General features: G+C 41.7%; 1 protein-coding gene across 6 annotated transcripts in view; it reads left to right on the top strand.

Annotated features, from left to right (window-relative positions):
* Positions 1 to 12,452, top strand: part of LOC115370400 (von Willebrand factor A domain-containing protein 5A-like) — a 35,995-nt gene that overhangs the window by 21,483 nt on the left and 2,060 nt on the right. Inside the window, exons 1-20 of one of the 6 annotated variants that reach the window (XM_030067407.1) lie at positions 743 to 774; positions 1,473 to 1,519; positions 1,773 to 1,820; positions 1,944 to 2,146; positions 2,284 to 2,506; positions 3,710 to 3,876; positions 3,982 to 4,096; positions 4,307 to 4,482; positions 4,583 to 4,671; positions 4,755 to 4,899; positions 5,147 to 5,226; positions 5,322 to 5,436; positions 5,553 to 5,711; positions 5,966 to 6,069; positions 7,101 to 7,309; positions 7,428 to 7,476; positions 8,733 to 8,791; positions 9,835 to 9,864; positions 10,709 to 10,783; positions 11,264 to 11,433. In XM_030067407.1, coding sequence (XP_029923267.1) covers positions 1,778 to 1,820; positions 1,944 to 2,146; positions 2,284 to 2,506; positions 3,710 to 3,876; positions 3,982 to 4,096; positions 4,307 to 4,482; positions 4,583 to 4,671; positions 4,755 to 4,899; positions 5,147 to 5,226; positions 5,322 to 5,436; positions 5,553 to 5,711; positions 5,966 to 6,069; positions 7,101 to 7,309; positions 7,428 to 7,476; positions 8,733 to 8,791; positions 9,835 to 9,864; positions 10,709 to 10,783; positions 11,264 to 11,433 — 2,211 coding nt within the window. In that variant the 5' untranslated portion in view covers positions 743 to 774; positions 1,473 to 1,519; positions 1,773 to 1,777. Of the gene's footprint in view, positions 1 to 742; positions 775 to 1,472; positions 1,520 to 1,772; positions 1,821 to 1,943; positions 2,147 to 2,283; positions 2,507 to 3,709; positions 3,877 to 3,981; positions 4,097 to 4,306; positions 4,483 to 4,582; positions 4,672 to 4,754; positions 4,900 to 5,146; positions 5,227 to 5,321; positions 5,437 to 5,552; positions 5,712 to 5,965; positions 6,070 to 7,100; positions 7,310 to 7,427; positions 7,482 to 8,732; positions 8,792 to 9,834; positions 9,865 to 10,708; positions 10,784 to 11,263; positions 11,434 to 12,452 lie in introns of those variants that run through there. The other 5 variants (XM_030067408.1, XM_030067406.1, XM_030067409.1 and 2 more) reach the window with 5 other exon arrangements.

The following is a 12,452-nucleotide window of genomic DNA, read 5'->3' as shown; positions in this document are numbered from 1 at the left end:
AGCTGTGAACATTCCTCACCTGTGTAAAATAATTTGTGAGGTGATTACAGGAACAGGACCATGTTAAAATGTATGTACCATGGTCAGCACAGTCTGAGAGACTCTGTCCTCTTTAGCCACCCAAGGCATTCAAAATGAAAAGGGGTCAGGGCTCCATACCAAGTTTTTTTTTGTTGTTTTGTTTTCCCCCTCAGGTCTGAAGCCTATAGCAAAAACAACAGCCATAGTTTAAATATGGCTGTTATTGAAGCCCTGCCAATAAACTCTTCTCCAGACACCCAGAGATTATGTCTAGTAAGCAGGTTGATTTAACTTTGCTGAGAAACTTCTAACCCTAAACTCCTGGTTTAGATGTGACTATCTGGCTCACACCCAATATATTTATTCCCAAGATGATATGATTTATTCTGCTTAGATATGAATTCCAGTTAATGTTAACAAAATGACCCTGGCGGTGAGCACGCAGGTTGTTCCTCCAAAAAAAAACAACAGCAGGATCAGCTCCTTGTGGTTGAACAGGCAAATGATGGACCTTCACCTGCTGTATAGCGGCACAAATACGTGGATAATCTATTAATAAGCGAGCAGTCGAGAATTGCAAGCTCCACCCAGCTGGTGTTCCTCGGACTCAAACCGAGCGTACCCATGTGCGCGTTGAGCCGTCCCTGCTCCGCCCACAGCCAGCCTCCGCTCTGCATACTTAACATTTACAGGAAGCAAAGCAAAGTGAAACAAGGCTGGATACACACAAGCCACTTTGCGATCTGCGTACAGGTAGACTTTCCTTCTGCGTATGTTTTCTTCCTCTTATTATTATTGTGTATTCGCGTACTCATAACCTGCAGGATCGATAGAGAGAAAAGGCTAGACAATGAACTGGATCATCCTAGATGTCGTATTGGCCAATTTATTAAACTAATAAATCCAGATTCGATTTTAGGATTTTTACCTTTGTACAAAAAAGGCTGTAATCCTGTAATAGATGTTCGGGCTACATCGTTGGAATACAATAGTGACAGGGCTACCATCCAATAAAAATGAAAGAAAAAAAAAGTCAATGTGAAGTTACTGTTGACAAACACAGACATTAGTTATTGCAACATTATGATAGGAATTGCCTCGTGTTTTCTCTTAAGGGAAGACAAACAGCATTTTGCCACTTTTCCAGCAACCAGTTAACATGTGTCTGTGCCAAAAAAGAGAGAATAGAAATAAAGATAGAAACATTAGAAACATGACAACATCCTAAGGCTCTCATGTTGCTGGCGATTACAGAAATTAGAGACTGACTCAGAATGACTTCATGTTTCAAACACTGTGGGCTTATTCTGTTTGTGAGCTCTGCTGGCTTTACTGTTAAAAACATCATCATCTGTTCTTCAAGTCGGTCTGTCGGTGTAAAGTCATTTTTTTTTTTTAAATCAAATGCGGCTGAAGAGTTAAACAAGTTGAACAATTCATGTTTCTTCAAGGTTTTAATTCATCTGCAGGAAGTTCCCTCCGATTCCTGAGAAAAACGGTAATTTCCGTATGATTCACCCACGCACAGTATGTCTGTGCTAGTCAAATAAAAGTGCTGTATTTTACTCTTTGTTTTTTTGACTATAATTATTTAATTATTATTATTGTTATTTCCATAGATAAATAGATGGATACATATATAGCAATGGAAAGTCACTTTACTGCTGAGCAATGTTCAAAGTTTTGTTTTATTTCATTAATAAATCACTAAGTCAGATAAATCTCTAGCTTCCTCTGTACCTGTTGCACAGACACGATGGTGAACTGCTGTGGTCTGCTCACTGACAAGAAGGAACCAGGTACACAACTGTCATGAGGTTCTCATCCTTCAGGGCTAGTTTTGTCCAAATTAAGACAGGTGCAGGTGGCTCAGTAAGGCTTTGTGTTGGACATGTTTCTCTTTCCTCCTGTTTCTCTGTCAGTTCCTCTGAAGGGCATCGAGGTGGAGGTGGAGGTGAGGGACCATGTGGCGACAGTGGTCTCCACGCTGCACTATGAGAACAAGGAGGACAAACCGCTCGAGGCTGTGTTTGTCTTCCCCATGCCTGCAGATGCTGCTGTCTGTCATTTCAGTGCAAAGATAGGACAGACACAGGTTGTGGCTGAGGTGCAAGAAAAACAAAAGGTGAGCATGAACTTTGCATTCTTTCCACTGACTTTATGCTGTGGTTTGAAAAACAGGTTTCACACCCATGTTTGAAAAAGCCACAGTGCAACTCCTTACCACAATGGAAATGGATCAATCATGTGTCTTTTCTCCAGGCTCGTGAGGAGTATGATGATGCATTGAGCTCCGGTCAGCAGGCCTTCCTGTTGGAGGAAAGTGAGCAGAGCCCAGATATATTCTCTCTGAGTGTGGGCAGCCTGCCTCCAGAGGAGAGCGCCTCCATCAGGCTGGAGTACGTCACTGAGCTGGCTGTGCAGGCTGATGACGGACTGAGATTCTGTCTGCCTGCTGTGCTAAACCCTCGCTACCAACCTCAGGGTAGGAAAGACCAGCCAGTCCTTTCACCCTAAACCTTCAAGTCTCAGCTGCATGCACACCACACACACGTCCATACAAAGAGGTTCATTCCAAAACAAGAAAGCACTTAGTAGAGTCCTGAGGGGTGTAGCAGAAAGCAGGCATAACAAACTCTAACCCTAACTCTGAACTCAGGGTTGGTTAAACCAGACATGGTTCACACGGGGTTAGCGGTTCCACAGCAGCTGGTTACAGTGTTTTGGTCAACTCTGATTTGGTTGAAACTAACTTAGGCACATTCACAGTGAACTTAAAAAGCTGGCATCAGTGGAGCACAGATAGGTAAGAGCCCGGAGAAAGACTTAATGAGAGACAGTGTACGAGTGTTACTTCACAGTTATGCCTTTTTAAGTAGAGCCTCATAAAATAAATAACAAGAGTGACTTACATAGGGCTACTGTGGTGGCTGACCACTTTAAACAAAATAACTCCAGCCTGCTGTTTCTTGTTGAGGAGGGTGAGCATGTCAGCACGTCAGCATGCTCAGGGATGAGGCATGAACACAGCCCAGTGACAGCAGCTGAAAACACCTGCTCTGAAGGGACTGATGTTGCAGGAATAGAGGTATTGTTGTGCGAACTCTGTCAGCCTGGGGAACCTCCCTCCATTCACTTTTCACCAGTCTGTAGGGTTGAAATCCTGGGATGAGGGAGTCTCCCTGAGAAAGTTCTGAACTTTTGTTTTGATGCCATTGTCTCAATGAATCGTGTATTGCTCCCCGAGGAATAGTGCCATAGTAGTCCAATAATTTTAGGGGTCAACCAAGGTCAAATTGCAAGAGAAGCAAACTCAACTGATTTTCTATCCTTAGTATGTCCTGAGTGAGGGAAAAAAAGTCCCAAGGAATCCCATTGGTGGAAGGTTTTGAAAATCACCTATATATATATACAACCATATAACATCAAAAAACACCCTTTTTAACACACAGGTGAAAGAGTTTCAGAATTTTACTTTCACATATCACTATAAAAAATCACAATTTGATTACACACACAAAGACAAGAAAAAAAAGTCAGTTGCTTAAAATATCATAATCACCACATTGTCTGCATTATCCACAACTTCAATTCAGCCAAACTCAATTTTTCATCTACTAAAAAGTGATTTTAGTGTGTAATATCTCATTAATATAGACACTCTTCACTTGTCTGATGTCTATCACAGGTAGTGAAGGTGGCAGCACTCAGGTGACCTCTGTGCCAGCTTCTCTTGTGCCCTACAGTCTGTCCTTCTCTGCCCGGGTGTCCTCTCCTCGACCCGTGTGTAAAGTGGAGTCCAACTGTTCCCTGGACCCTCTCCAGTACCTCAACACAGAGCAAACCCAGGCCTCGGTAATGTGCTGACACTTGTGTCTGCGTGTGATGCACTCCACATTACTGAAGAACAAGGCATTCCGAATATTGTTCATAGTGAAGTGAATATTTTGTGTGCTGCAGGTCCAGCTGGCTGCAGGACACAAGTTTGACAGGGATGTTGAGCTGCTGATTTATTACAAAGATGCCCACCAGCCCGCTGCTGTGGTGGAGGCAGGACAGGCCTCTGCCAAGCCTGGTGAGTGGAGATTAGCAAGGTTTTTACTTTTCAAAGAAGAAGAGACTTTGCCTTCCTCCTCAAACTGATATTTTGAATGATATTTAAAAGAAAAATACTTCAGTAGAAGGTAAAAGTCTTTATTTGTGGTTACTGTCGGACGCCTGCTGAGGGAGAAGCTCTAGAAACAGGTACACTACTGACTGACTTAGTGAGTCCCTTTCCTTGCAGGCAGTCTGATGGGTGACCCAGTAGTGATGCTGAGCCTGTACCCAGAGTTCCCCCAGGCTGTGATGTCTAAAATGACTTCATGTGGGGAGTTTGTGTTCCTTTTGGATCGATCTGGAAGTATGGATTGTCCTATGGACAGCAGCCATCAGGGTCAGACTCGCATCAGCAGCGCCAGGGTAGAATCTGACTTTTCTTTTCTTTTCTTTTCTTGGTTGAATCATTCCTATTCTCCTTCTCTCACAGCGATGTTCAGTGTGTTTTCTTTCTGCCTCCTAGGACACTCTGCTGCTCCTGCTGAAGAGCTTGCCAATGGACTGCTATTTCAACATCTACAGTTTTGGTTCCAGATATGACTCTATCTTCCCGTAAGTGACTCTCCTCTGTCTTTAAAGCATATTGCTGTTTCTGGTTCACTTGTGCACGGTTGTGTGTGTGTTTTTGATGACAGAAAGAGTGTGGAGTACAGCCAAAAGAGCATGGAGGATGCTCTGAAGATGGTAGAGAAAATGAAGGCTGATATGGGAGGAACAGAGATCTTGCAGCCCCTCAAACAGATCTTCAGCCAGCCATGCATTCCCAGTCAGCCCAGACAGGTAAACTCACACTTACACACACACACACACACACACACACACAGAAACACATACACATACTAAACAGTTTGTTTAAACTTGTGCTTACCCCACCTTTGCTGATAATTGTGAGACTGAAACAACACACTTACATGCCTCTCAGAGTTTGTGGAAGCCTTTGAGGAAGTCATGCATGTTTCCTTCAGGGTTGATGCTGTGTCACTCAAGGTGATGTATGAACTTTGTTGTCTTTGTTTTTTCTCCTCAGCTCTTTATCTTTACTGACGGAGAGGTGGGGGACACCAAAGAAGTTATAAATCTGGTGAAGAAGAATGCAGCTTCTCACAGGTTGATTGACAAAAACACATACAGTGAGACAGATTATATTCTGATTATGTTCTAATGCTTGTGTGTGTGTTAAAAACAAATCTGCTTCACGTCAGGTGTTTCTCCTTTGGGATTGGAGAGGGTGCCAGCTCTGCTCTCATCACTGGGGTGGCCAAGGAGGGAGGAGGTCACGCCCAGTTCATCACAGGAACTGACAGGATGCAGCCCAAAGTAAGACAAATAGAGAAGTTAAAGTGTGTGTACATTCAGTAACTCTAGGAGGAATGAATTGGTTACACATGGTCAGGTTAGAGTAAGACCCTAACCCAAACTTTTCTACCTTCTAGGTGATGCAGTCTCTGAGATTTGCCCTGCAGCCAGCCGTGGTGGACATCTCGGTTACGTGGGATCTGCCGAAAGGAGTGTCTGTCACCCCCCTTTCTTCGTCCATCAAAACCCTTTTCCAGGGTCAGAGGTCACTGCTTTATGCCCAGCTCACTGGAGAGGTAGGCGCACTTCCATCTGCTAGAGGAATACTTATTTTGCACAAATGGTTTGGTGCTATAGAGTCTAAAGTGAAGTGAAAAACAGTAAAAAGGAAGAGAGGTGGTTTGTACCGTGTAAGTCCGAGAGGATTTCTGAGATCCGCTTCCAGTGTTTTGATGCCATCAAACTGAACATGTCATGTCTGGTACTTTCATCATTTGTGTATGACATTATATTGCTAGTTATGATTAGTAAGACTCTGATTCTGTCTCAGAGTTCGGGTGCCTCAGACGGCTGTGTGACCGTGAAGTACAGGCTGGCAGATCATCCCTCTCAGAACCAGCTCCACTTCAGTCTCAAGCCTACAGAGGACACGGGGTAAACAAGTTGAATGCACTGGGTAGAGGGTTTGTGGGATAAGATTATAGGCTCTATTTTCATTGTATTATTGTTAATGGCAATGTTTTCTTGGGTGGACTGAAACAAAGACCAATAAAATCAGCTGCTCTCATCCGCGCTAGTGCACTTCCCGCTAGGGCTGGCCGATAAAATAATCTTGATAACTTTCAGGATAAAATCTTAACGTGATAACAATGATATACTTATGAGATCCATTTTCGATATGCTCATTTTCGGTTCTGTTTCCCCCTACTACATGAACAGCCAATCATACAGCAGAGAAACCAACATGTGCTGTGAGTGGCTGATTTATGTTTCCGGGCCGTCCCCGACTCACAACAAGTCAGGATGGCCAACTGTATGTAGTAGCCAAACATTACTCAGCAAAAAATGAGCGGCTGCAGGAGCGAAACCGAGTCCGGGGAAACTGTCGCCCAAGTTAAAGAAATTGCACCAAAGAAAAGACATACCACTTCGGTTAGTTGGAAATGGTTCGGCTACCTGAAGTCTGACCGATCACAGGCCAGCATTAGGTGCAAATGATGTCGATGAGCAGTCCCCAGCAGGACTGGATAAAAAACTCGCTGAACATATAACACCTAAAACCATGTTGGTTCTGTTGAATGTTTGTCAGCTATTCGATCTGATAATAAAGAATTGTATATTATAAACCATAATTAACGCCATTTGGTTTCTGTAGGTTCTTTCCTAAGGAGAATACTGTAAATTAATTAAGCATCACTATTATTATTAAGTATATCTTGTGATAACATTTGTGTCCATATCACCCTACTCTCCGCTGTGATGTACGTGTTTCCTGTCCCGTCAGTATCAGATTTAGCCCAAACAATCAAAGCCATGCTTTTGCTCTAGCACATCATCTTCATTGTGGTCATGGTCTTTTCTCTGTTCATGCCAGAATGAAACTAGAGCCCTTTGGGTTATTTTGGGTTGTTTGGGTCAAATAAATGTCGTATTAAGGGAAGAATACATGTCTCTTCTTTGGGCAGATTGACAATCCACAGGCTGGGGGCTCGGACTCTGATTCGCTCCCTGGAGACGGAGGACGGAGAGCCGAGTGGAGGAGTGAAGGAGAAGGTAGTTGAGCTCAGTGTCCAATCAGGAGTGAGCAGTGCCTTCACTGCATTTATTGCCGTCAATAAAGGGGATGGGAAAGCTATCCAAGGGCCTCTGGTGCGCAGAAATGTCCCAACACCCAGTAAGTGGCAAAGAGTATGTCAAAGGATTATGTATTGGTTCATAGAAGTTGTTGTGTATATTTTATATTAACTCCCTTCTAATGCTTCATGTGATCTCTCACTTTCTTTTTATCTCAGTGATGTCTTATATAGCCTGTAGTCTGTCGGTTTGCTCTGCTATGCCGATGCCACGTAAGTAACAAGTTGAAAGGGTTTTGAACATACTCACATGTATCTTCATCTATATCTGAACAGTCACACTGAACAAAAGCAGTACTCTCCTCAGATATTGTTATGAACTGTATAATAGTTGTACTATGAACTCATCAAGGCTGTCGACAAATCTGAACATTAGTATACACAGAATGAGGACACAAACATGATGAAGTTGATGCAGACTGATACAGGGGATAAATTGATGATTGTAAAAAAAAAAAAAAAAAATCATTTTCATTCAGAGGATATGTGGTTTTCCAGGTATATTGACAATAAGGGGGAGTTTTTGAGCAGACTGCAGAACAGAATGCTCGCCATCCAATCACCAATTCTTACAGAAATCTCCAAATGTCAAAATGTTTTTGATAACAAATCACAGCATGAATTTTTCTATGGTGTTCCTCAAGGTCTTGGTGTCTCAATGTGGTATGGTTTGGAGGACTTTTTGACCATTTCTGTTCATTCATAGCTGAGGCGGATCTACGGGTGGGCCTGGATGGGCGTAGGCCCACCCAGATTGACAGCTTGCCCACCCTATCAGATTCAAGACCAAAAAATAACTAACTAAATAAATAAATGTTTTAATGTCCTTTTTCCAATGTGTATTATGCTCGTTTACAACCTCTCGGCTCGTTTACCGAGAGGTTTTTTTTTTCTTTCATCATATCATTTTATACATGTCTATCTAAAAAAAATAAACAAAATGAAATAACAGGCCCATCCAGAATTTTTTAGGCCCACCCATTAGCCATGTTCTGTATCCGCCACTGATTCATAGTCAAAAATGGTTAAATTTTGCACCAAATCTGTAAAACAAACAGTATCAACCCAAAAATTGCCGCAACAACTGAGGACACATAATTGATGATGGGAATGACCTTATCTTATCCTATCATAATGTTCTACCCCTTATACATTTTAAATACATAAAGAAAATAAATAGGCACCAAACAACAACTCAATGTTTATTACAGATTTATGACTAGAATAACTTGACTCAGAGTGCTGAGCTGCATCTTAGATCAATCTTCACGTTCCCAGCTTTGAAATGATGTTCATTACTTGTTCGTCATATCTATAATAACACCCAGTATGTGGCAAAGGGACAAAGAGTATGTCAGAGGATTGTGTATTGGTTCATAGAAGTTGTTTTGCGTATTTTGTATTAAATCCCTTCTAATGTCTTCATGTAATGTCTCACTTTCTTTTTATCTCAATGATTGGTTGTCAAGCCTGTGCTATGCCGGCGCCACGCTCTGTTGCTTGCTCTGCTATGCCGATGCAAGGTAAGTAACAAGTTGAAAGGGTTTTGAACATACTCACATGTATCTCCATCTATATCTGAACAGTCATACTGAACAAAAGCAATACTCTCCTCAGATATTGTTATGAATTGTATAATAGTTGTAGTATGAACTCATCAACACTGTCAACAAATCTGAACATTAGTATACATCGAATGAGGACACAACACACACAGCAACATGATGAAGTTGATACAGACAGATTGATACAGGGCAGCACAGACGATGAGTCCCCTCATCAAATGGATGGTTTTACAAAAAAATAAATATATATTTCATAAAGCAAAATATGGTGAAAAATGATGAAATTGATCAATTTAATGAGCTGACTTTTATTAATGTGTGCTGATGTTAACCCCCATAGACATTTCATTGTAGTGAGATGTTTTTTTGACTCTTGATATTACTGTAAAATGACCTATTGTGACCTCTAGGATAATCACAGCCTCATGAAACTTTACAGTCACAAACTGGAGACCGAGGGCATTCAGAGGATATGTGGTTTTCAGGTATATTGACAATAAGGGGGAGTTTTTGAGCGAGCTGCAGAACAGAATGCTCGCCATCCTATCACCAAATCTTACAGAAATCCTGAAATGTCAAAAGTTTTTGATAACAAATCACAGCATGAATTTTTCTATGGTGTTCCTCAAGGTCTTAGTGTCTCAATGTGGTATGGTTTGGAGGACTTTTTGACCATTTCTGTTCATTCTTGAGTAGTCCAAAATGTTTAAATTTTGCGCCTAATCTGTAAAAGAAATGGTATGAACTCAATTGCTGCAACAACTGAGGACACATAATTGATGATGGGAGTGACCTTATCTTTTCCTATCATAATGTTCTACCCCTTATACATTTTAAATACATAAAAAAATAAATAGGCGCCTAACAAGAACTCAACGATCCCCTGCCGCCTCAATAAACTGGTCTAAGAAAGGTCTGGGATGGTAAAGGGTTAAGGGCTCTATTTTTGTATTATGAAAAATTCTGATGTCATTTCCTTATCCCTCTTTCACTCATTTCAGATAGAAATGCCAAGAGGAAGAAGCAGAAAGGTAGATATCTGTTCCATGATTTTGTTTTTGTATTCCACTGCATAAACTTCAGCTGGCTATAGAAATATAATCAGCCGTAAGAGAAGGCTGTCATATATCCCACATTCAGCTGTGGAGGATAGATACTGATAAGAATCAGCCCTTAATCTAACAGTACTCAGACTAACAGACTCAGCTTTACTGGTATTATTACCTTCATTAAATTAAAATATTATTTTGTATATTTTTGATGTGATATATTCACCATTTCTACTGCCTGAAGATTGTTTTTATCAGTGTGAAACAAGCAACCATATCATTCATGAGGGGGTTCATGTGAAGTCTGGAGAAGTCTGTGCCACTGTTCCTTCATCCTCATCTTCATCTTCATACTCTACTAAATGGAGTCTTTTTACCTGCTGTAGATGTCTCTACAAGTTAGTTACTCCAAATGGCCCATGGCCTAAAACAGAAAAAGGGGCAACCGATGCTGCTGTGCCAACTACAGGGTGAGCTGTTAGAGTCAGGGCCCTGATTAGTGGAACTCCATTTCCAAAAAGAAAAGGAAAATAAACTACTGAAATGAAAGTACTGAAATAAACAAATAAATAAGCATTTTCCCACAACAAATAAAACAACAGAAATACCAATGACATACAAACGACACAATGAGCCCCTGCACTGCAAAAAGTCAAAATCTTACCAAGATTATTTGTCTTATTTCAAGTAAAAATGTCTTATTTCTAGTCAAAATATCTCATTACACTTAAAATAAGACATGATCAGCTCAGAAATTACTTGTCTTTAGATAATTATTTATTTTGCAGTGTGGTGGTCTGCTTAGTGATCTTTCATCTCCCTGCAGGTTTCAGCTCTCTGTTTAACCGAATTGGAGGCAGAACCTCTGGAAGGTGCATTGACTCAGCTGATTACTCTTTGGGTCATTAGACACACACGACTTAGTAACAATTACAATGTAAACAGTGCAAACAGTAAACAGTAGCAAAAAGGAAGAAAAAAATCCACTTAAATCACTGAAAAATACATTGAATCTAATATGAGTCATTTTTTTACCCACTCATGGAAAATTGTGTATTCCAATCTCAGATGCATCTAACGGTTAAATGTAGTTTGTATATTTACCAAGCAAGCAGTTAAAAATTATTTGTTATCTCAATTTTATCTCAAGCAGACCTTGAAAGGTGTGTTCATCTCATCCCATTTAGACCATGGTCAGACACTTCCTCTATACAGTGAAGTGAATATGCTAAGGCCTTTGAAGTAATACACAATGTCTTTATGTACCAGCACTAAATGTGTAGAAATGGAAACAGTTCAAACTACAGAGACATACCATAATAATGTTATTACACATAGATGCTACTTTCTGTAACTTTCTGTTATTTGATTTTCTCCTCAGACGATGAGTCTGAACACACTTTATCCTGTGAGCCCCAGCAGCCACCCAGAGAGCCCCTGCTGCAGCTGATCTCTCTCCAGACGGCCTCTGGCTCCTGGCTGCTGGAGCCGGCTCTGGCTGCTGCGCTGGGAAAGACCAGCGAGGAGCTGGAGAAGCCCAAGCCTCCATCGGTGGGTCCCTGATTAAAAATGATTAAAGTAGATAGATAGACAGATCAATAGATTATTGTCAATGTATAATGAAATACAATGAATCTTAGTTTGGTACAATCTACTGCTATAGCTTCAATTAAAAAACCTAAAACATCATAAGAGTTCAGGAGAATGTCCACAGCGCTTGAAAAAAGCACTGTGGACTCTCTTTGTTCTTGCTCTTACTGCTTTCAGTCTGCCTCTTATTTGCCTCTGCCTCTCTTATTGTTCTCAGTCTGCTAAGAAGGTAGTATGCAAGGTGTGATGTGTGTCTGAGGGTGCAGGAGGCCCGCTTGTGGAGACGGCTGTGTTGTGATGTCGCTCAGGTGTGCAAGTGCGAAGCCGACTATCCAGTGGGCTGTTTTAACTTCCCTCTGCAGGCTTCTCCTTTCAGCAGCCCTACAGATGGAATATCAGATTATTCAGCCATAAGTGAGGATGCTTTCCATGGTGCAGCGGTAGAACTGGATGAGCACCTCCTTGGGAGTCTCTTTCTTTTCAGTGTCCTCAGGATTAACAGACGCTTCTGGGCCTTTTTGATCAGGCTTGTGATATTTAGGCTCTAGGTAAGGTTATCAGATGTGGACAACATTGAGTTTAAATCTAGTGACCCACTCGACCTCCTTGGAGCTGTGGGTGGAGGTGCAGTCTCTGGTAAACAGGGAGTATAGGATTGGACTGAGAACACAGCCTTGGGGGACAACAGTGCTGAGGGTGACAGTGGAGGAGGTGTGATGACCCAGTCTAACGTGCTGGGGTCTATGTGTCAAAAAGTCCATGATCCAGAGACAGGAAGAGGGGTGTATCCCCAGGCCTTGCAGTTTGTTGACTGGTTTAAATGGGCTGATGGAATTGAATTCCAAGCTGAAGTCAACAAAAAGCATCCTGAAGTAGGTGTTTGGGTTCTCCAGGTGAGTGAGAGCTGTGTGAAGTGCAAGTGCAATGGCATCGTTCATGGATCTTTTGGCCCTGTAGGCAAACTGGAGTTGGTCATAGGT

Source organism: Myripristis murdjan, chromosome 13 (assembly GCF_902150065.1).
Source record: "Myripristis murdjan chromosome 13, fMyrMur1.1, whole genome shotgun sequence".
Taxonomy (NCBI): domain Eukaryota; kingdom Metazoa; phylum Chordata; class Actinopteri; order Holocentriformes; family Holocentridae; genus Myripristis; species Myripristis murdjan.
This window is presented reverse-complemented; position numbering and strand designations above follow the sequence as displayed.